Below are 19,652 nucleotides of genomic sequence, written 5' to 3' on the forward strand. Positions count from 1 at the left end.
TGCCCCCAGGCGCCCCCCACGGGGACTCCTGAGTGATGTCACATGTGAGTCTTCGTCACTTGTGATCTGTGTGTCTGGAGACGGTCTTGAAGATCACTGAGTAACACATTTCTTCCTCGGCCCTAGAGCTTTGAGCATCTTTTGTGGAGTAGTAAGAGGGGCAGAATCAGAATCAGAGGCTCAGTGACTGTTGGATGTATAGGCCAGACCCCATGAGTGTGGCTGCCCCTGGAGCGGGTCCTGGGGACCGGGGCTGGGCTCCTGGGAAGACCCCGCAGCACTCACCACAGTCCTGGCCCAGTTCGTCCCGGCACAGGACGGGCTGCGGGGCCGAGCACCGAGCCTGTGGTTCCAAGGAGGCCCACCGAGGGTCAGGTTGTGCAGTAGCAGTGGGCGTCGTGGGTGCTGTGGGGCTGTGAGGGGCCAGCTCCGTTGGGAGGGGCTGTGTCATGGCAGGGGCAGCAAGGAGGAGGGTGGAGGGGCTCTGGCCAAGCTTGGGCTTTCTCGCCGGCCTTCTGGGCACAGGCACGCCCCCTACCTACCCCTTTGTAGTGACCTCCGTTTAGACCTAGCGATCCCCTCTTTACACGGAAACGTGCCAGAGGCAGGTCACCTAGATGCTCTGCTGGAGAGACCACCCGAGCCCAAGATGTCCCTGTAATGGAGCAAGGGACATGCCTGCTGTGTTAGAGGACATTCTCCATTCTCATCCCCAGTGTTTGTGGTCTGTGTGTGAGTCGTTCTAAATAAACCCATGACTTCCGGAACAACGTATGTAGACTTCCCTGTTCCCCACTCCCCATTCGCTTCGAGTGGGGCTCTCCCTGCTCGACGGTGACCTGAGTGTCCTCTCCACAACTCTCTGTTTCTGCAAAACCCCATGGTGGCCCTTTGCTGGGCCTTTGCAAGTCCTGCTGAACCAGGAGTGGCCGTGTAGGGCCTGAGTTCTGTATGTGGGTCCGACGCAGTTCTGTCTTGTCAGCCCAGGCCAGGACGGACTCTAGCAGTCATGTTTTCAGGTTATTATCACAGTCTAGAAGGCGACCTCTCAGAATGCATCTGGTGTGTTCACGTCGATGTGAAGTTTGCGGGGCTCCTTAGGAAAGTCTCCCCAGGGGTGCCTGGGGGGCCCAGTCAATTAAATGTCTGCCTTTGGCTCAGGTCATGATCCCAGGGTCCTGGGATCGAGCCCCCCATTGGGCTGCCTGCTCAGCGGGGAGCCTGCTTCTCCCTCTGCCACTTCCCCTGCTTGTGCGCTTGTGTGTTCTTCCTGTCAAATAAATAAGATCTTAAAAAAAAAAAAAAAAGGAAAGTCTCTGCAGAAGTGTGTGATTCAGATGTTGTTTTGCTGGCGTCAAGGTGAGGCCATTGGTGTGGTCCGTGCCGTGGGAGCCGCATGGAGTGACCAGGGCTCTGGGGTGGGCGTGTGCTGCTCTCATGGCTGGTTCTCCTGCTCACCTGAGAGAAGAGAGTGGGGCCAGAGCCGGCCTGCCTGTGGGAGGGACCCAGAGGAGCCATCCTGGCTGTCCTGGAGACCCCCCGGGAGCGACAGAGGTTCCTGGCTTCCACACGGGCCCCTCCACCCCGGGGCTCTCAAGCTCGCGGCCCCCTCGAGTGCTGGGACACTGGGCTGGGCCGGGACTGAGGGCCGTTCTCCCTGGAACTGGCTGGTGCTTGTCGCTCCTCATACAGGCTCGACCCAGACCCCACGCCGGGAGCTGGTGACGCACAGTCGGCTCCTGCCTCCTGACGCTGGTCCCTCCCTTTGCAGGACCTGAGCAGCCCCAGCCAGTACGACACTGGCGTTGCGCTGACTGGCCTGTCCTGTTTTGTTACCCCAGATCTTGCCAGAGACTTGGCCAATGACATCATGACACTGGTGAGTCTGAGTGTACCCAGGCCTCTTGGCCTTTGCTCTGTGACACGATTTGGTCCGTCCAGGGGCCTGAAAGACACGTTAAACATCATACCAAGAACATTCAGGCGTGCAGAAACGGGCCGGGTTCCCCAGATGAGATGGGAAACCGAGTTGCTGTGCCCCCCACCAACCCCACGTGGGACCCAGCCTCGGGCCATGGTCACCTTCATATTCTTTCTTTACTTCCTTTCTAAGCCCTGCTTGGGGCCAGAGGTGTGTGGCGCCGGGACCGAGTGCCCCTGCCACCCAGCACGTGCCCCGCCGGCTCCCAGCTCACTGGCTCCCGGCAGGCAGTGCGCTGGCCGAACGCAGTCCTTCCCACACTAGTCCTGACGCCGTGTGTCTCTCTGTGTCCGTGGAGTGACTTCTTGTACTTCAGTCCATTTGAAGGGCAAAAGCCCAGCCACCGCTGACCTCCAAAGTATCCAGGGCACTTTTCCGGAATGTGGGTGTCCTTACAAGTCCTGGTTCTCCGAGGCATCCGTCATTCACCCAGATCTCCAACTGACTGGGAGGCTGGTTCCCATCAGATTTATCTGGGCAGAGCAGACAGGTGGCTGCTTTCCTCTCCGGAGAGTTCTGTCCGTATAGGTCGGCCTGCTTGTCCTGCCGATGGATAGGTCTGGGCTTGTGGTTTCAGACCGCACGTGTTTGCAGCTTCTAGATCAGAGGCTGGTTCGCCACAGCCCTGCCTCACGCAGCTGACCACCCGCTGTAAGTCACTTTGCCCACACCTGGCCCCACTCTTCGGTTCATGTGGTGTCCCTGGTGGCTTTCGAGCTGCCCCCGCAGGACCCTGGACATTGCCCTTCTGGCCCAGTAAGTTGCCAGTGTGGCGCTCATGAAAGCAGCTGCGAGCGTGGGATGACGCTCGTGAGTTGCGGGGCTGAGCGCGTTCTCGGGGTGTGGCTCCCCGGGGCCCGCGCGGGTGGTAAGTGTGTCCACCTGAGGGCCAGCGGCCTTCCTGGCCAGAGCAGAGTTCTGAAAGGACGAGAGCTGCAGGACCTGGCACGAGAGAGACCGTGAGTTCCAAAAGGACAAGAGCCTAGAGCGCTGGACACCCCTCGGTGTCCTGCCCTGGGCACGGGCCTTGGCTGCTAGGGGAGTCAGAGGCCGGCGTTCACTGGCTGGTCTTCCAGCTCAAGTTCCCTCCCTCTCTGTCCTTCATTGGGTTCCAGTGAGTCTGAGAAGGGTCTCGGCCTTGGAGGGCAGGCCTAGAGTCCTGGACATAGGGAACTGGTTTCATTTCCACTCAAGAGCTTCGTCCAGTGTTTGGGACGGTGGCGCAGGTTCAAAGGCCAGAAAGCAGACAGGCTGGAGAGAGGGTCTCCCTCCAGATGGCGGAGGGGAGACACGGGGAGGCGGAGGAGAGTGAGCAGGGTGGGTGCAGGGAGGTGAGCCAGGCAGATGCGGAGAACGGGAGCAGTGTGGAGGGGAGGCCGACGGGCCCTCTGTCCCCGCAGATGTCGCACACCAAGCCATACATCCGGAAGAAGGCTGTGCTGATCATGTACAAGGTGTTCCTGAAGTACCCTGAGTCGCTGCGCCCCGCTTTCCCCCGCCTGAAGGAGAAGCTGGAGGACCCTGACCCCGGTTTGTTGATTTACGATGGGACGGTGTAGGGGTGGAGGGTGTTGCAAGGAAAGAGTTGAGGGGCGCTAGGTCCTGGGACTTCCGTCCTCGTCCCACCACAGACAGCATTCCTGTCTTTTTGGCACTGTGAGATGCCAGGGTTGCCTTCTGCCTTCCCCGCTCCGGCCTTGGAATCCACCACGCCTCCAAAGGAGCTGGTCCCGTTTGCTGGTGTGCGACACGGACACCGAGCTCCAGGCGCTGGGCGTCCCCTCTTCCAGCCACTCCATAGACAGCCGCCATCCGTGCATGGGGGACGTGCCTGGCCGGCTGGCCGTCTGTCCACATGTTAGCGTTCATGACTATTCTGACGCCTTGAGTCTGGTCCCACGCCGCAGGGCTCATGCCAGCCTTCCTCCTGTTCTCTGGCAGTCCTTCCCTCATCAAGGACTCTCGGGGCTGAGCACACATCACACAGCTTCTCTAAACGTGTGGCAAGGTTCCGCTCGTCTCAGGGGAACCTGCCTCCGATCGGGGCAAGGGGCAGGGAGTAGAAGTTTGGTAGGGGAAGCAGGAGCCGAGGCGGCAGGTGTGGCAGGTGTCCTGCACTGGAGTCTGGTCCTTCGCCCCCCCCCACTGCTGATGCTTGGCTCTAGGAAGCTCGGTCCCCTCGGTGGTTGTTGTAAAAACCACTTCCCCAGGTGATGACAGTGGCAGGCACAGAGCAGGGCCCTTGCGCTTGGGGTGGCCGGCCTGCTGAGGAGGACAGTCCTCCTGGATGAGGGTACACCCCCACATTGGTGGCACTTGTACTGACAACGGGCCCCACCTCACTCCACAGGGGTGCAGTCAGCGGCCGTCAACGTCATCTGCGAGCTGGCCAGGCGCAACCCCAAGAACTACCTGTCCCTCGCCCCGCTCTTCTTCAAGCTGATGACCTCCTCAACCAACAACTGGGTCCTCATTAAAATTATCAAACTGGCAAGTATCCCTCCTGAACGCCCCTTTTCTCACGGAGTGAGAAGGCCCTGGCATGTCCTGGGAGCACCACGGGCATGTGGATGGGGGTCGGAGTCTGTGCAGTCCGCCCCTGCCCCGAGTTACCCGCCGGCCTCTCTCTTCCCTAGTTTGGTGCTCTGACCCCCTTGGAGCCAAGGTTGGGCAAGAAGCTGATCGAGCCTCTCACCAACCTGATCCATAGGTGAGCCCCAGGCCCCTGGATGACCCCGTTGTCCGGCCCGTGCAGGCCTGCGCTCCCGCTGGGCATAGGGCTCTGGAGAGAGCCTCGGGCTGGAGAAGCAAATACACGTGCTGTGATTTTGCCCCCAAGAGTGAACTGTGCCGGTGGGGCACTGGCCGGCCTTCCTGGGCCCCTGGGGGGCTGGTGCATCCTTTCCCTGCAAATTTGTTTTGGAAACAACAACGATAAAAGCAGAGGAAAGGGGAGCCCCTGGTTATTCTGTAGCCCGCGAGGAGATCTCGGCTGCCTGCTGGAAGAGCTCTGGACAGCTGTGTCCCTGGCTGGTTGTGGAATATCGCCGGAGCCCCCACACCACTCAGGGCCTGTGTGCGAGTTGTGGGGCTAAGTGGCAGGTGGCATAGGAGATCCTGCTCTCCAGGTCCCCTGGAGAGGTAGCCACAGGCAGCGTGGAGGAACTGGGATCTCGAGGCCACATCAGACCTGGAGCTGTGTGCTCTGCAGGAGGCCCTGGCCTCCGTCCCCAGGCTCAGGAGCAGATCAGACAGGAAGATAATTGGGCAGAGCAGGTGCTTGGGCTGCGGACCTCTTCAGTTTTAGACGCCCGCCGTCCCTGAGTGTGTGGTGCGGCGCCATGGTTTCCAGAGGGAATTAGCAGGAGGCCGTCAGTCTGGAGATCACAGATGCAGACAGGCTGCTGGCCCGTGCTCTGGACACATGGCAGCCACTCTCTCGGCTTTTGGGGACTTGGGATCCCGAGTGTCAAGCATGAGAAGATCAGAACAGATTAGACATATCCGGTGCCCTCCCATGGTGGTGGCCCTGGGCCGTGCCTGCCACATCCCCTAGACACCCCTGGTGGTGCTGCAGCCGTGGCCTTCTGTGCTCTGCTCGCCTGTGTGCTGGCACACCTCACTGTCCCCTGCGTCCCCCCCACGGTGGAGCCAGGTGGTGAGGTCCCGGCTGGGAGAGGCACTGAGGGGGATCGGCTCTCCTTCGCGGGCATCACACAGTGGACAGGTTCCGGGAACGTGCTCAGTGGCCAGAAGTGTCAGAGGCCCCACGAGCAGTTAGGGAGACCTGCGTCCCTCGGGGAATGCCACCGACCTGGGTGACAGCAGTGTGTGGGGTGGCCAGCTCCTGCCCTAGCCCTGCTTCAGACTCCGAGAGCAGGCAGCAGACAGGCGCTTTCCCTGCGGCTCTCCGGCGGCCTGGTCCTCACGCCTCCGCTCTTCTCCTCCCGCAGCACGTCTGCCATGTCCCTTCTCTACGAGTGCGTGAACACGGTCATTGCAGGTGAGGCCTGGCCGCCGCGGCGCGTGAAAAGCCCTCCCCACTCCCACCCTGGGCGCCAGAGTGGGGCCCCATGGTGCAGGGAGTATCCCAGGCTCCATCACCACATGTGGCTGCCAGCCCCCTCTGGAGCCCCTTGGGAGGCGGGGACAGCTTGTGGCACACCTGCCAGTAACACTTTTTCCCCTTAGGGAAAGGTGGGGTTTTTTTTGTTTTGGGGTGTTTTTGTTTTGTTTTGTTTTTTCCAGATTTTTCTTTATTTGACAGATTATAAGTAGGCAGAGAGAGGGAGGAAGGATGCTCCCTGCTGAACAGAGAGCCCGATGTGGGGCTTGATCCCATGGCACCGAGATCATGACCTGAGCCCAAGGCAGAGGCTCAACCCGCTTAGCCGCCCAGACGCCCCTTCCCTGAGGAGTTCAGAGCAAGTCTCAGGCGTGGTGCTGTCCCCTGTGCCTGCTAAACATAGGGACCTGCCGCTAAAAGGGTTCATGATGCAGGACTGGGAGCACTCCTGGTCTAACTCTCCTTTGAGTCCTGTTTCAGTCCGTCTCCAGCAAGGGCCACGCAGAGCGCTGGCTGATGTGTTTTTGCATGTTCAGCAAGCTGAGCCCCCTCCCACGTTGTTGGTTGGAGCTAGAGTCGTGGCCCACGGGTCACCTCCTCCCTGCCTGCCTGTCTGCCCGAAGCTGCTAGGGAAGCCAGCTTCCGGTCCTTCCTCAAGGCCCTGTGGGCAGCCTGAAATCCAGCCGTTCACAGGAAGCTGGTCCAGGGTCCACACTCTGATTAGAGCCGTGTGGGCCCTGAGGCCCCATGACACTGGTGGAGAGGGCGGGTGCCATTCGGGACCAGCTGGTGCCCAGAGTCAGCAAATGCAGGACTGGAGAGCCAAGTCTGTGTCTGCAGTGGTCGGTGGGGGAAAACGGGGTATGGCAGGGTCAGAGCTGTCCTTGGTGATGGGCACGGGGCTTGGGGGCATAGGTTGACGAAGAAGGCCTGGCACGTGGCAGGGTTGGTGCGTCTCAGGTGGTTCTCAGAGCCAGGCAGGTGGGGTTGGCCCGGGCTCTGTGGACCTGCCCTGGATGGGGGTGCCCGCCGTGAGGCTGTGGTCTGTGCTCCTGGCCATAGAGACTCAGCAGCCAGATGCCGTCTCATGAGCCAGCCTCTCCAGGAAAGCAGCCGGACCCACTGCTCCTGGCATGCTGGTGTTGGTGTGTGGTGTCCCAGTGCCTGCGGCGGATGCGTGTGAGTGGGCCTCTGCATGTGGGTGGGGCCTGGCGAGTTCCTAAAGTGAGGGTTTCTGTTCCAGTGCTCATTTCGCTGTCCTCTGGCATGCCTAACCACAGCGCCAGCATCCAGGTATGTCCCTGGGTGCAGACAGAGCGGTGTAGCCTGGGGAGGGGATGGGGGGTGGGGATGTGCCGGCTGGCCGTGTAGCCAGTCGTCACTCACTGGGCCCCGGCCTGCCTGTGTCTGCAGTTGTTGACAGCTGGCAGAGGGGCGGGGGTGGGGACACAATCGTTAGTGCCCCCAGAAGGCGCTGGGGTGTTGGCGTGTGCGTCAGTGGGCGCTCCCCAGACGTGCCCCTGTGGGTGCCTGCGGGCAGGGGCCTGCCCCAAGTGGGGCCTGGTGTCCTTCATCCCTCCTTGTCCCAGGGCCTCTGGGCTGGATCAGGCTCTGTGGCACGCCTGGGGTCACCGACTTCATTGTTGTCTCAGGAGGTGTGACCGGTGTTGCCTTCTCCTTTGCAGCTTTGCGTTCAGAAATTGAGGATCCTGATAGAAGACTCCGACCAGAACCGTGAGTCCTTCCTCACCTCTGCGGGGCCGGGGCTTCATGTTGGACTTGGCTGTGGCCTCATGTTGGACATGGCCCGTGGCCTGCAGGCAACCATCGCAGCTCTGGGGGCTTGTGTGTGTGGGTCGCACGTGTGAGGTCACTGGGGCTTCTCTCCCAGCACCCAGCGTGCTGCTTAGGACCTCTGGGGGCCCACGCGGCTGCTCCTGACCATATCTAGGTGGTCGGGCTCGGGCTGCAGACCCGGCCTCGCTCTTTCTGTGCAGGCCCCGGAGCCCTTTAGGGCGCGTCCAGGTTAACTGCATCTTGCCATCTCCGCAGTGAAGTACCTGGGGCTGCTGGCCATGTCCAAGATCCTGAGAACACACCCCAAGTCCGTGCAGGCCCACAAGGACCTCGTCCTGCAGTGTCTGGACGACAAGGACGAGTCCATCCGCCTGCGGGCCCTGGACCTCCTGTACGGAATGGTGTGTGGCCAGCCCCGCCCCCTGCCGACCCAACCCTGCCCACACCTGCCCGCCCCATGCTCACCAGCTCCCCCCGCCCCCAGGTGTCCAAGAAGAACCTAGTGGAGATCGTCAAGAAGCTGATGAGCCACGTGGACAAGGCTGAGGGCACGACGTACCGGGACGAGCTGCTGACGAAGATCATCGACATCTGCAGCCAGTGCAACTACCAGCACATCACCAACTTCCAGTGGTTCGTGCCCCACAGCCCGGGGGCGCTGGCGCCCGTGCAAGGGGCGCACCTTAAGGGCTCCCTCCTGCAGGTACATCAGCGTCCTGGTGGAGCTGACCCGGCTGGAGGGTACCCGCCACGGCCACCTCATTGCAGCACAGATGCTGGATGTGGCCATCCGCGTGAAGGCCATCCGCAAGTTCGCCGTGTCGCAGATGTCCGCGCTGCTCGACCGCGCGCACCTGGTGGCCAGCAGCACCCAGCGCAACGGCATCTGCGAGGTGCTCTACGCCGCCGCCTGGATCTGTGGGGAGTTCTCCGAGTGAGTGCGGCCCGGAGGGGGCGGTGGGCCAGCACTCCCATGTCCCCGGGCTCCCGGCAGCTGCCCCAGTCTCCTTCCCGGGCTTTTCCTCTGCCAAAAGAGTTCATTTACACGCGCATATCCCACCCTGAGAACAAGTGAGAAGCCTGGCGGTCATAGACACTCCGCCCCCAGATGGCGTTGTCACTGTGCTTTTTTTTTTTTTTTTTAAGATTTTATTTATTTATTTGACAGAAAGAGAGATCATAAGTAGGCAGAGAGGCAGGCAGAGAGAGAGGAGGAAGCAGGCTCTCCGCTCAGCAGGGATGCTGAGGCAGATGCGGCGCTCGATCCCAGGACCCCGAGACCATGACCTGAGCCGAAGGCAGCGGCCTAATCCACTGAGCCACCCAGGCGCCCCTGTCGCTGTGCTTTTTGCTCCTCTTCCGCCCGTTTTTCCCTGCGGCCCGTCTGTGACCGTCTGTTCATTCTTAGAGTCGTCTCTCTCCTTGCCCAGATGGGGTAGCGTGCACATGGGAGCCCTGTTGCGGGGCGGCCCAGGCCTGGGAGTCCCCACCGGACCTGTGTGCTCATGGGGCCCTCCCTGTCCACAGGCACCTGCAGGAGCCCCAGCAGACCCTCGAGGCCATGCTGCGGCCCAAGGTTACCACCCTGCCCGGCCACATCCAGGCCGTGTACGTGCAGAATGTGGTGAAGCTGTACGCGGCCATCCTGCAGCAGAGGGAGCAGGCCGCGGAGCCGGAGGCAGCCCAGGACGTCACCCAGCTCATGGTGGAGCGGCTGCCACAGTTTGTGCAGAGCGCGGACCTGGAGGTCCAGGAGCGGGTCAGTGTCTCTCGGGGGCTCCCGCATCTGGAAGAGTCTCTGTCCCGGGCAGTGCCCAGCTTTGCCTTTCCCCAAGGGCAACTTGGAGAACTCCAGTTTTCCAGGGCTCCACCCTAGCGGGCACATGGGCAAGTCCGGGCCCTCGGGGTGGGGGAGGCGCTGGATGCTGGCCCGCAGGTGGGGCGGGGTGGGGGGACGAGACAGCGAACAAGCCGGAGCCCATCACCAGCCTTCAGGGAAGCATCCAGTGGACAGCGGGTTTCTAGGCAGGTGAGGACCGGGGTTCTTGCATGGGGAGAGCTGGTTGGCACATGTGGCGTGACAGCGGGCCAAGCGGGAGTTCGAGCCGGCACTGTGGGCCCCGCGGCTAGGCCACTGCTGGTGCTCCGGGGGCGACACAGGGCCCTCCATCTGCAAACTGCACATGAGTGTTGACGGTCACTCGGTGGGCCCCGTTGCTCCACAGTTGAGGGCAGCTGCGTGCCATCAGCTCAGCTGGTGGTCGTGGTCCCCACCGAGCGTCACTCTGGGAGCCACGCTCGGGCAGAGTCCTGAGTCGCAGCCCACAGAGGACGGCAGCACGGAGGTGCCCGTGTGCCTCCTGGAAGCAGGCGCTGTGGCTCATCGGGAGTACCCGACCTGTCCGAGCGGTTCTCGCGGGTGACCGTGCCCCCTCTGCTCGTGACTCCACGTCTTCGCCGTGGGCTGGTCTCTTCCTTGCCAGATGTTCCTGCCGGGGAGCCCCTGGCTTCTGGGAGCCTTCGGATGTTCTCAGTGCGGTTCGGGCAGAGCGCTTCCCGCTCGCCCGCCTTGGGCTGGGCTTCCCCGTGGTGTGAACAGTGAGCCGTGGAGCCCGGTGGCCTTCAGAGCCGGGCCTCTGTGACCCCCTTGTGACTTCCCTGTGGTCCCCTCAGGCTTCCTGCGTCTTGCAGCTGGTCAAGCACATCCAGAAGCTTCAGGCCAAGGATGTGCCAGTGGCAGAAGAAGTGAGCGCCCTCTTTGCAGGGGAGCTGAATCCGGTGGCCCCCAAGGCACAGAAGAAAGTTCCAGTTCCTGAAGGGTGAGCTGCGCAGCCGGCCAGAGGACATGGGCTGGGATGGCGGAAAGGACAGTGAGAGCAGAAGTGCGGGGGGGCAGTCCCCGGCGTGTCTGTCCCGGGTGGCTGTGTCTCGAGCAGCAGCTGAGCCTTCATGTCCTCGTCTCCGAGAGGACGGAGGTGCTCCCACTTTGTGCGTGACCCGTGAGCGTCCGGCACTGGGCGCACAGGCCAGAGCTGCCCTGTGACCTCCCCGCATCTTCTAGCCTGGACCTGGACGCTTGGATCAACGAGCCGCCCTCGGACAGCGAGTCCGAGGACGAGAAGCCCAAGGCCATCTTCCATGAGGAGGAGCAGCGCCACGTCAAGCAGCGGCAGCCGGAGGCTGACGAGGAGGAGCTGGCCCGGGTGAGCCACGGCTATACAGAGGCAGGGCGCCTTCCCACCAGAGCCTCCGGGGCAGAGGGCCTCGCCCAGAGCCCACGGGTGCTGTGCGCCGTCCTAGTAGATCGAGCTTTGGGGCTGTGCTTCTCCAGGGAGCACCGAGCTACCCTTTGGAGTCTGGGTTGGGTTGTGTCGAAACACGAAGCGGCTTCTCTGGAGCGCACAGCGCGCCGAGGGGGCCTGACCGGGTGTCCGGGGCTGCTGCTCTGCGCCTCCGGGCCGCGGGACTTCAACGTGCACAGTCAGCCTGCAGCAGAGCAGACGCGCCATGTCCTCCCCTCTCCCCAGCCCGCTGTGTCTGGCTCCCCTGTTTCCGGATGAGCTGTGCCCCCCAGAGCTCCTCCCCCCACCCGTGCGCAGGCCGAGCCTTCAGACGATGTGACCTCCCAGCTCGGCTCTTGGGAGCTGAGAGGCCTCACATGGCTCACCCAGCCTCTCTGAGCTCCCGTCCTTGAAACCGGAGATGGTCGCCCCCACGTCCTGGAGTCATTCCTGACCTCAGTCCTGCGCCCACCGTGGTCTTCCTGTTGGCTGAGGGCTGACGGTGAAGTTCTGTGGTCTAGCAGGGAGGGTGTGTGTCCCACGTGCGTTCATGGACGTGCACTTGAATCCTGTCCCTGCAGCGTCGAGAAGCCCGGAAGCAGGAACAGGCCAACAACCCGTTCTACATCAAGAGTTCCCCATCCCCCCAGAAGGTACGGCTGGTTCCAGGTTGTCCTCTGGAGACTGTTGTCCCCCACAGCCCCCAGGGCCCCATCCACCCTGGGGAGGACATCCAGTTCCAGCTGTGGGGCAGCGCGTCACTGTCCCGGTCACCCCACGTGGCCTGGCTGCCGGGCGGGTCCTGCCCACGACATCGAGTGAAGGCAGCATGCCGTGCCACAGCTTGACCCGTGTCCTCCCCGCGCTGGGCTTCCCCAGGCCGGCAGGGCCGCACACACACACTCTCGGTTCCCTTCTTTGGGATTGCTGGGTCACCCCGTGACTGCTCAGCCTTCTCAGGGCCTGCAGACGGCCCCTGCCTGCCACGCGCACCCTCGCCGGCTCACATGGCGTCCGGCTCTCTGACTGGCCGCCCTGGGGGCCGCCAAGTGCTCACTGGGCTCGGGTTTGCATCGCTCCTCTCAGCTGAAGTGGTGACGCAGACAGGAAAGGCGGGTGGAAGCTTCCCCCGACTGGAACTTGTTCATAGTGACAGACAGTCCTGCAGTCTGTAGGGAGCCACGCTGTCCCCCCAGATGCCCCGTGGCATGTGAGGGCCCCCAGCGGGATCCCGCACATCCCAGGCCATCTGTGCATTCCGTGCTGGGCCGTGGCTGCTGCACACACGTCCCTTTCTGTCATCTATTCTGCCTGGTAACACTTCGGTGCTTCTCCAGCGGTACCAGGACCTGCCAGGCGTGGAACACATACCGGTGGTGCAGATAGACCTGTCGGTGCCCCTGAAGGTGCCAGGCAAGTATCAGCACGGGCCCTGGCACCTGGGGAGCCCCTGTTGGTGAGGGGGTGGCAGCCGGGTCCAGTTCCCAGGTGGCATCAGGCCCGGCCATGCCTCCTGCCACGCACACTTTCGGCTAGACCTGTGCTGCCGCCTCGGCTGTGGTAGGTCCCAGCTGGGAGGGTAAACGGGGGTCAGAGGCCAAGGGCCCATGGTGCCCCGTCATTCCTTCCCTAGGTCCCAATCCCCCACCTACCCCCACTGCTCTGGCCTGCCCGTCGGCATTCAGAAAGCCCTTGCTCGCCTCCCTCTAACACAGACCACGGTGGGCTTTCCCCACTGAGCCCCTGGGGGCCCCCTTGCCCACACGCGGCGCTCAGGGCTGGAGGTGGTCCGGCCGATGGCAGGGCAGCGGCCGAGTGCTGGGTTCGGTGTGCACCCACAGGGATGCCCGTGTCGGACCAGTACGTGAAGCTGGAGGAGGAGCGGAGGCACCGCCAGAGGCTGGAGAAGGACAGGAAGAAGAAAAAGAAGAAGGACAAGGAAAAAAAGGGCAAGCCACGGCGCCACGGCTCATTGCACACGGAGAGCGATGAGGACATCACCCCAGCACAGCAGGTGGACATTGTCACCGAGGAGATGCCTGAGGTCAGCCCCGTGGGGCGCCCCCACCCTCGCGCCCGTGGCAGAAAGCAGGCTCCCTCGTCACTGGCTTGCTCTGCCCGCAGAACCTGGAGAGGGCTCTTGAGCTGTGAGTGGGAGCCCACATCCCAGCCTCGTTTCCTGCCCCAGATGAACTCTCCTCTCCGGTGTGGGCCTGGTTGTCCCTTTTTTTTTTTTTTAAGACTTTATTTTTTGAGAGAGAGAGAGAGAGAACATAAGGAGGGCAGGGGCAGAGGGAGAAGCAGACTCCCTGCCCAGCGGGGATCCTGACGTGGGACTCGGTCCTGGTACTCCAGGATCATGACCTGAGCCGCAGGTAGTCACTTAACCAGCTGAGTCCCCCAGGCCCCCAGATTGTCCCTTTCTAGAAGGGGTGGAAGGGTTCCACGGACCTGTTGGGCTGGGACACAGAATTTGTCTGTCCATCAGAACGCTCTGCCTAGTGACGAGGATGACAAAGACCCCAACGACCCCTATAGGGCCCTGGACATCGACCTGGACAGGTAAGCAGGGCGGGGCCAAGATGGGGCCGGGACTGCCCCGGGCCTGCCCCAGGCCGTCGGTGTTCTCTGTGTCCCTGTCCTCTCACTCTGTGACCCGCCTGCCCAGGCCCCTAGCCGACAGCGAGAAGCTGCCTGTCCAGAAACACAGAAATGCAGACACCTCTAAGTCTCCGGAGAAAGAGGATGTCCCCGTCACGGAAAAGAAGATCAAGAAGCTCAAGAAAAAGGAGAAGAAGCACAAGGAGAAGGAACGTGAGAAGAAGAAAGGGAAGGAGGAGGAGAAGGTGGTACGTGGGCCCCGCAGAGCCCCCATGCTGACCTTCCTGTCCATCTGTCTGCCTGTGTGGTGGTCACGCCAGGGGAGGGCTGGGGGCCGTAAAGCAGCCTGGACCCGTGGGCTGGGCCGCTTTCTCTCGGGCTGCTGTTGGGACATCGGAGGCTGCTTGTTACAATGGAGAGTGAGCTAGGAGTGCCCCCGGCCTCCGGCCCTGACGTTGCGGTTGGCTCCCTGCGCACGTGGGTCCCAGAGCTGAAGCCGCCCTATCTGGTTGGGGGTGGGAACTCCCCCCACCCCCCGGTGCCGTCAGTAGCTTGTCCTGCTGTTTTAGCCCAAAGCCTCTCTTTTGTGGTTTCAGGGCGAGGACTTAGACTTCTGGCTGTCCACCACGCCGCTGCCTGCCGTGCCCCCGGCCCCAGTAAGAGCCCCGCACGGTCCTCCACAGGTTGGCGGGGGGCACGTGCGTTCACCAGCCTCAGTCAGTTTTCCTCTCCAAGGCGTTCAGGGATGTGGGATGTTGGGGTGCCCTTGCACAGACCAGCCAGGTGCCGTGCCTGTAGTCTGGCCCAGTCAATGGCCGTAGGAATGGCCCTCAGCACGGCCTGGGCTCCTGTGCCGGACGCGGCCTCGAGCTGTTGCTTCCTCTTAAGGATGAGGCCAGGGGCCCGGCCTCAGGCCGCTCACGGGGCCCGCAGCCTGCTTCGGACCTCTGCCAGCTGCTCGCACTGTCCGGTGGCCACACACCTTGGTGGGAACCAGGGAGGCTGGGTTGGGATGTGGTGGGGGTGGAGGACGCCTGGGCCCGGCTGCCTGCCTGAGCCCCCCACCCGGCTTCCTGCAGGAAGAGCCCGGAGTGAACGCCATCATTGCTGCCGCTCAGGAAGAGGGTGAGGAGGCCAGGAGAGAGGAGCCGGCTGACGAGGACGACGATGAGCGGGACCCCGAGAAGGTGGGAGTGGTGCCCGTCCCAGCTGTCAGGGAGCGGGCTGCGCGGCCGCGCTGCGGACTCGGGCGACTGCTGAATCCTGTGGGGCAGGGGTGGGGGCTGCTGGGGCCGGGGCGGGGTCCGGTTGGTGTGCTTTGGGCTTCTGTTGTCACGACAGTTTTGTTGTCGCTCATATGTGGTAAAGGTCGTTTCTTTAAGGTGTGTGGTTCAGTGGCATTCAGTGCGTCCACAAGTTTGTGCTATTCTCTCTAGTTCCAGAATGTTCTGTCACCCCAAAAGCAACCCTGCCCCCATAAGCCATCACCCCCCATTCTCCCCAGCCCCACGAGCCCCATTCCCGTCCGTGGAGGGGTCTGGTCTGGATGTGTCACGTGTGGACTCACACCCCGTGTGGACTGTGTCTGGTGCCCTCCTGGAGCGTTGTGGGCTCGGGGTTCGTCCCTGGGGCAGTGCATCGGAGCACCTGGGTCCTGTCCATGGCCGAGGGACGCTTCTGCGTGTGGCGGACGTGATTTGTGCCTTCACTCTCCCACTGAAGTTTCTACCTTTCGGTTCTTGTGGGTCGTCTCCTGTGAATGTGGCGGGCAGGTTTTTTCGTGGACGTGTGTTCTCGTCGGCTCGGGTGCGGTGGGGAGCTGGCGTCTGGGTTTTTACTGGTCTTCCTGTGGGTTGTGCTTGTGGCCAGTGACTGTCCCGCTGAGCGGTGGGCCTTCGTGTCCTCACTTCCATCCCATGGGCCTGGGACTTGCGACTCCGTCCACTGTGCTGCGGGCTGGCCGCTCCGTCGGCTGTGCCACAAGCGCTCCTGAGCTTGGCTTACGGGTCCCGCATCTCAAGCCACATGCCACACGGGGGGTGTCACCGGCTGTGTCTGCAGCCTCCTGGGCCCCTGCGGCCTGGGCCATTCCTCGCTGTGGGCGCCATTGGCCAGAGAAGTCTGGGAGTTGACCTTGATCATGTTTTGTTCCAGAAACCTTCTAAGCATAAGAAGAAGAAGCACAAGAAGGAGAAGGAGGAGAGATCAAAAGACAAGAAGAAACCCAAGAAGAAAAAGCCTGCCAGCGACGGGGCAGCAGAGCCCGTGGAGAATGGCGCTCTCGACGAGGACCCTCTCCCGGTGAGGGGTGCTGCGCTCGCCTCCCATGGGCCCGGGGCGCCCCCGGCAGTAGGGCCTCAGTGGGCGCGGGTGGGTGAGCCCCGGGGGCTCTGGGCGTCAGGGAGGCAGTGCTGTCATGTGGCAGGAGTCCCTGAGGTGCGGGCACATGTTGTCCAGGCCCTGGGGTCAGGGGTCTCCTTGCTCCCCTCCCCCCGCCCCGTTCTCACGGTCCCAGCATTTCCCATCTGGAGCCCTTGGCGCAGGTCATGACAGGCCCCATTCTGTGGGCGGCTGCCACCTGCAAGTTCTGTCTGGCCAAAGCTGTGTTTTCTTTTGTTTCCAGCCCATGACCAGCTACTGCCTCCTGGCTGAAAATGCCTACATCAAAATGGTGAGCAGTGTGGGTAACTCAGAGCACCGGGGGCTGGGGCACACTGGGGTCCTTTCTCTGGGTGTGTGGAGGAGGCAGTGGGGTCTTGGGGATAGCGGGGACTTTGAGTGTCTCTGTCCCAGGGCTCCTGCTCCTAGAGCCTTCTGCACTAGAGCCTTTCCGGTGGAGGGAGGTGCACGGGGTACTTTTGGTGGGTGGGCCCAAGGGCCGGCGTGATGGGCAGTGGCCGGCAGAGGAAAGGGGAGAGCGGCTTGAACCACAGGCTGTGCCAGAGCCCTGTTTCTTGTTTGGGGGTTTGGGGAGTTTTGCTTCTCGGAGGTGATCTGCGTTTGCCCAGCAAGTGTGGCTGGCACTCCTCAGGCCCCTCGTGCAGGCCCGGTAGGAGGCCTGGGGGGCACAGGCTGACCCCGACCTTGCCTCGCAGACATATGACATCCAGGGCAGCTTGCAGAAGGACAGCCAGGTCACTGTGTCCGTCGTCCTGGAGAATCAGAGCAGCAGCTTCCTGAAGAACATGGAGCTCAGCGTGCTGGACTCGCTCAACACCAAACTGGCCCGGCCCGAGGGCTCCTCTGTCCACGACGGGGTCCCCGTGCCTTTCCAGTTGCCCCCAGGTGTGTGGGCCGCCGGCAGGACACTGGGGCTGGGGGGAGGCCGGGGCCTCCTGCTGGCAAGACTCCTCCACTTGGTCCTGGGGACCCCCCACCCTTGTCACCTGCTGTCCCTTGGGGGCTGAGCCCAGTTTTCTGACCAGGGTGGGCAGCGCCAAGAACAGGCCCTGGGTGGGGTCACATCCCTGCCACCTGCCAGGGTGTGGGACGGCAGCCGGAGGCCGCCCCACGCCACTCTCGGGCCCGCGCCTTCCCCCTCCCCAGGCGTCTCCAACGAGGCCCAGTTTGTGTTCACCGTCCGGAGCATCGTCACGGCCCAGAAGCTCAAGGGGACCTTGTCCTTCATTGCCAAGGTAGCAGGGCTTGAGGCGGTGTCGGGAGCCCGTGGGACGGTGCCCCGCACCCCGCTCATTCTGTGTGCCTGCTCCCGCAGAACGATGAGGGCTCGACCCACGAGAAGCTGGACTTCCAGCTGCACTTCAGCTGCACCTCGTACTTGGTCACGACGCCCTGCTACAGGTGCGCTCCTCCCCCTCTGTGTGTGGTCATGACGCCTACTACAGGTGCGCCCCTCCCCACAAAGGAAGGGACCACCGGAGGGGGCTGGGCAGCCTGCCTGTCATCAGCCTCTGTCTTGTGTCCTTCCCACAGTGATGCCTTTGCCAAGTTGTTGGAGTCTGGGGACCTGAGCATGAGCTCAGTCAAAGTTGATGGCATTAGTATGTCCTTCCAGAATCTTCTGGCAAAAATCTGTTTTCATCACCATTTTTCTGGTAAGAGATGGGACGAGGCTTCTGAGGCTGGGGTGGCGGTGCCTCTGCTCCCTGCGGGCGGGCTCCGGCCTCACCCCGCACCCCCGTTGCAGTGGTGGAGAGAGTGGACTCCTGCGCCTCCATGTACAGCCGCTCCATCCAGGGCCACCACGTCTGCCTCCTGGTGAAGAAGGTGAGCCCCGGCCCGTGCAGAGGCGGGACCCTCATTTGGGTTCTCAGAACTCTGAGCGAGGTGCTGTGAAAAAGCTAAAGGACGAACATACCGTCGGGTTTTTCATGTCGTATTTCAAAATTCTGTGGTGGTTTTCCCGTTTGCAGGGGGAGAAGTCCGTTTCCGTGGACGGGAAGTGCAGTGACGCGGCGCTGCTGGGCAGCTTGCTGGAGGAGATGAAGGCCACACTGGCCCAGTGCTGAGCCGCCGAGGCCTCGCCCTCGCTGGGACGGGGCGCTCCTGTTGGCCGGGCGAGGTGACGCGTCACGTTGATGTATCCTGTCGGCGTTTTTACTTTGACTCTTTGCACTCTTTGGGGGAAGCGCTGAGGCACCCCCCTCGGGCAGGGCCTGCGGTAGCGAGGCCGCCCGGGTAGCAGATGGAACCGCCGTTCGGGCTGCGGGTACGCCATGGACGGCGCCCAGTGGTATATCCTGCTCCCAGGAGGCCATCCGAGTCCCCCGGGTGCCCTGCCCGCGGGCACCTGCTCACTGCAGAGACACTCCTCACCCTCCCAGCCGTGGGTCAAGACACTTGCTGGCCAGAGGGTCGTGTAGGCTGCTGTCCGTCATGTTCTTTACGTCCCACCACGTGTTCGTGTGTCGGACCGGGGGGCTGCCACCCACGGTGGGGGTCCGGTCGGAAATCCCAGTGGCGCCGGACCCAGACCCTACTGGTTCACAGTGTCCCCTGTACGGAGCTATGTGTCTGTCGGCAGTGTTTGGTGAGTGGTGGGGCCGTTGGGGATTCCAGGTCCTTCCCGTCGCTGAACGCTCCGCTGCCAGGAAGGCGGACTCCTGGGGTGGCCCGGCCCCGGACCATAGCCCACGGAGCGAGGCACGGAGACCCCCACCTGTGAGGCGCGCTGACTTGGGGCGGGGTGGGAGGGTGGACAGTCCTTGCTGACGTAGCTTCCTCCTGATGCCCCGGTCACTTTAGCATGTAGAGTAACCTCTTCCGGAATCCTGTGCCGTGGCGCTAGAACGTCAGCACTGTGTGACGTGTCATGTAAGGGTCGATTTGCTGTCGACATTCCCAGGTAGAGGAGAGAGACGTATCACGCTGCTGTAATGATTTTGTGTCAAGATGATCCAATAAACTTGTGAAACAGACGCTTATCTGTTGGATGTCCTGCCTGTGTCCGCGCTGCCTGGTGGTCTCAAGGGGACCGCCTCACACCCAGGGGCTCTGGACAGTCCTCGAGCTGACGGGGGCCCGTCCTGCCCATGCGCCCGTCCCCTCATGATGGAGGTCGTGTCATCGCCGTACACCCCAAGCTTGGGCGGTGTGGCAAGGAGCCGCCTGACCCGTGGGCTCCAGGAGCCCCACCGGCGATGCCTGGTGGACGTGCCCGCCCTTCGGGGCACCTCGCTAGCGAGCGGCGCGTGGGTAAGCGGCAGGACAGCTGCTCTGAGGCAGGTCTCACCCATGTTGGTCTGACCTGCCGCATGCCCGCTGGCCTTACACTGCACAGACAGGGTCAGTTCAAGACCAGTAAGGCGGGGGGTCAGTGGACAGGAAGCCAGATCAGCTCGAGCTTGAAATTGCGGGCGGGAGAGCACGGAGCCTGAGCACAGATGGGCAGACCCACCGGCCACCAGTGTCCCCGCTTGATAATATGTCCAGAAGCACCAGCCACGAGGCGTTCTCACTCTTCTCA

At 62.6% G+C, this 19,652-nt stretch overlaps 1 protein-coding gene across 4 annotated transcripts in view; it reads left to right on the forward strand.

Annotated features, from left to right (window-relative positions):
• Positions 1–19,105, forward strand: part of AP3D1 (adaptor related protein complex 3 subunit delta 1) — a 34,313-nt gene extending 15,208 nt beyond the window's left edge. Inside the window, exons 5-32 of one of the 4 annotated variants that reach the window (XM_047709922.1) lie at positions 1,772–1,879; positions 3,382–3,511; positions 4,332–4,471; positions 4,618–4,691; positions 5,935–5,984; positions 7,291–7,340; positions 7,733–7,781; positions 8,100–8,245; positions 8,329–8,477; positions 8,548–8,778; positions 9,372–9,603; positions 10,518–10,663; positions 10,906–11,047; positions 11,707–11,778; positions 12,463–12,538; positions 12,967–13,169; positions 13,614–13,687; positions 13,794–13,974; positions 14,323–14,409; positions 14,806–14,913; positions 15,881–16,027; positions 16,350–16,397; positions 16,822–17,011; positions 17,273–17,361; positions 17,442–17,527; positions 17,660–17,781; positions 17,874–17,953; positions 18,100–19,105. In XM_047709922.1, coding sequence (XP_047565878.1) covers positions 1,772–1,879; positions 3,382–3,511; positions 4,332–4,471; positions 4,618–4,691; positions 5,935–5,984; positions 7,291–7,340; positions 7,733–7,781; positions 8,100–8,245; positions 8,329–8,477; positions 8,548–8,778; positions 9,372–9,603; positions 10,518–10,663; positions 10,906–11,047; positions 11,707–11,778; positions 12,463–12,538; positions 12,967–13,169; positions 13,614–13,687; positions 13,794–13,974; positions 14,323–14,409; positions 14,806–14,913; positions 15,881–16,027; positions 16,350–16,397; positions 16,822–17,011; positions 17,273–17,361; positions 17,442–17,527; positions 17,660–17,781; positions 17,874–17,953; positions 18,100–18,195 — 3,306 coding nt within the window. In that variant the 3' untranslated portion in view covers positions 18,196–19,105. The remainder of the gene's footprint in view (positions 1–1,771; positions 1,880–3,381; positions 3,512–4,331; positions 4,472–4,617; positions 4,692–5,934; positions 5,985–7,290; positions 7,341–7,732; positions 7,782–8,099; positions 8,246–8,328; positions 8,478–8,547; positions 8,779–9,371; positions 9,604–10,517; positions 10,664–10,905; positions 11,048–11,706; positions 11,779–12,462; positions 12,539–12,966; positions 13,170–13,613; positions 13,688–13,793; positions 13,975–14,322; positions 14,410–14,805; positions 14,914–15,880; positions 16,028–16,349; positions 16,398–16,821; positions 17,012–17,272; positions 17,362–17,441; positions 17,528–17,659; positions 17,782–17,873; positions 17,954–18,099) is intronic. The other 3 variants (XM_047709904.1, XM_047709894.1, XM_047709912.1) reach the window with 3 other exon arrangements.
• Positions 19,106–19,652: the final 547 nt, after the last annotated feature.

Source organism: Lutra lutra, chromosome 1 (assembly GCF_902655055.1).
Source record: "Lutra lutra chromosome 1, mLutLut1.2, whole genome shotgun sequence".
Classification (NCBI taxonomy): Eukaryota; Metazoa; Chordata; class Mammalia; order Carnivora; family Mustelidae; genus Lutra; species Lutra lutra.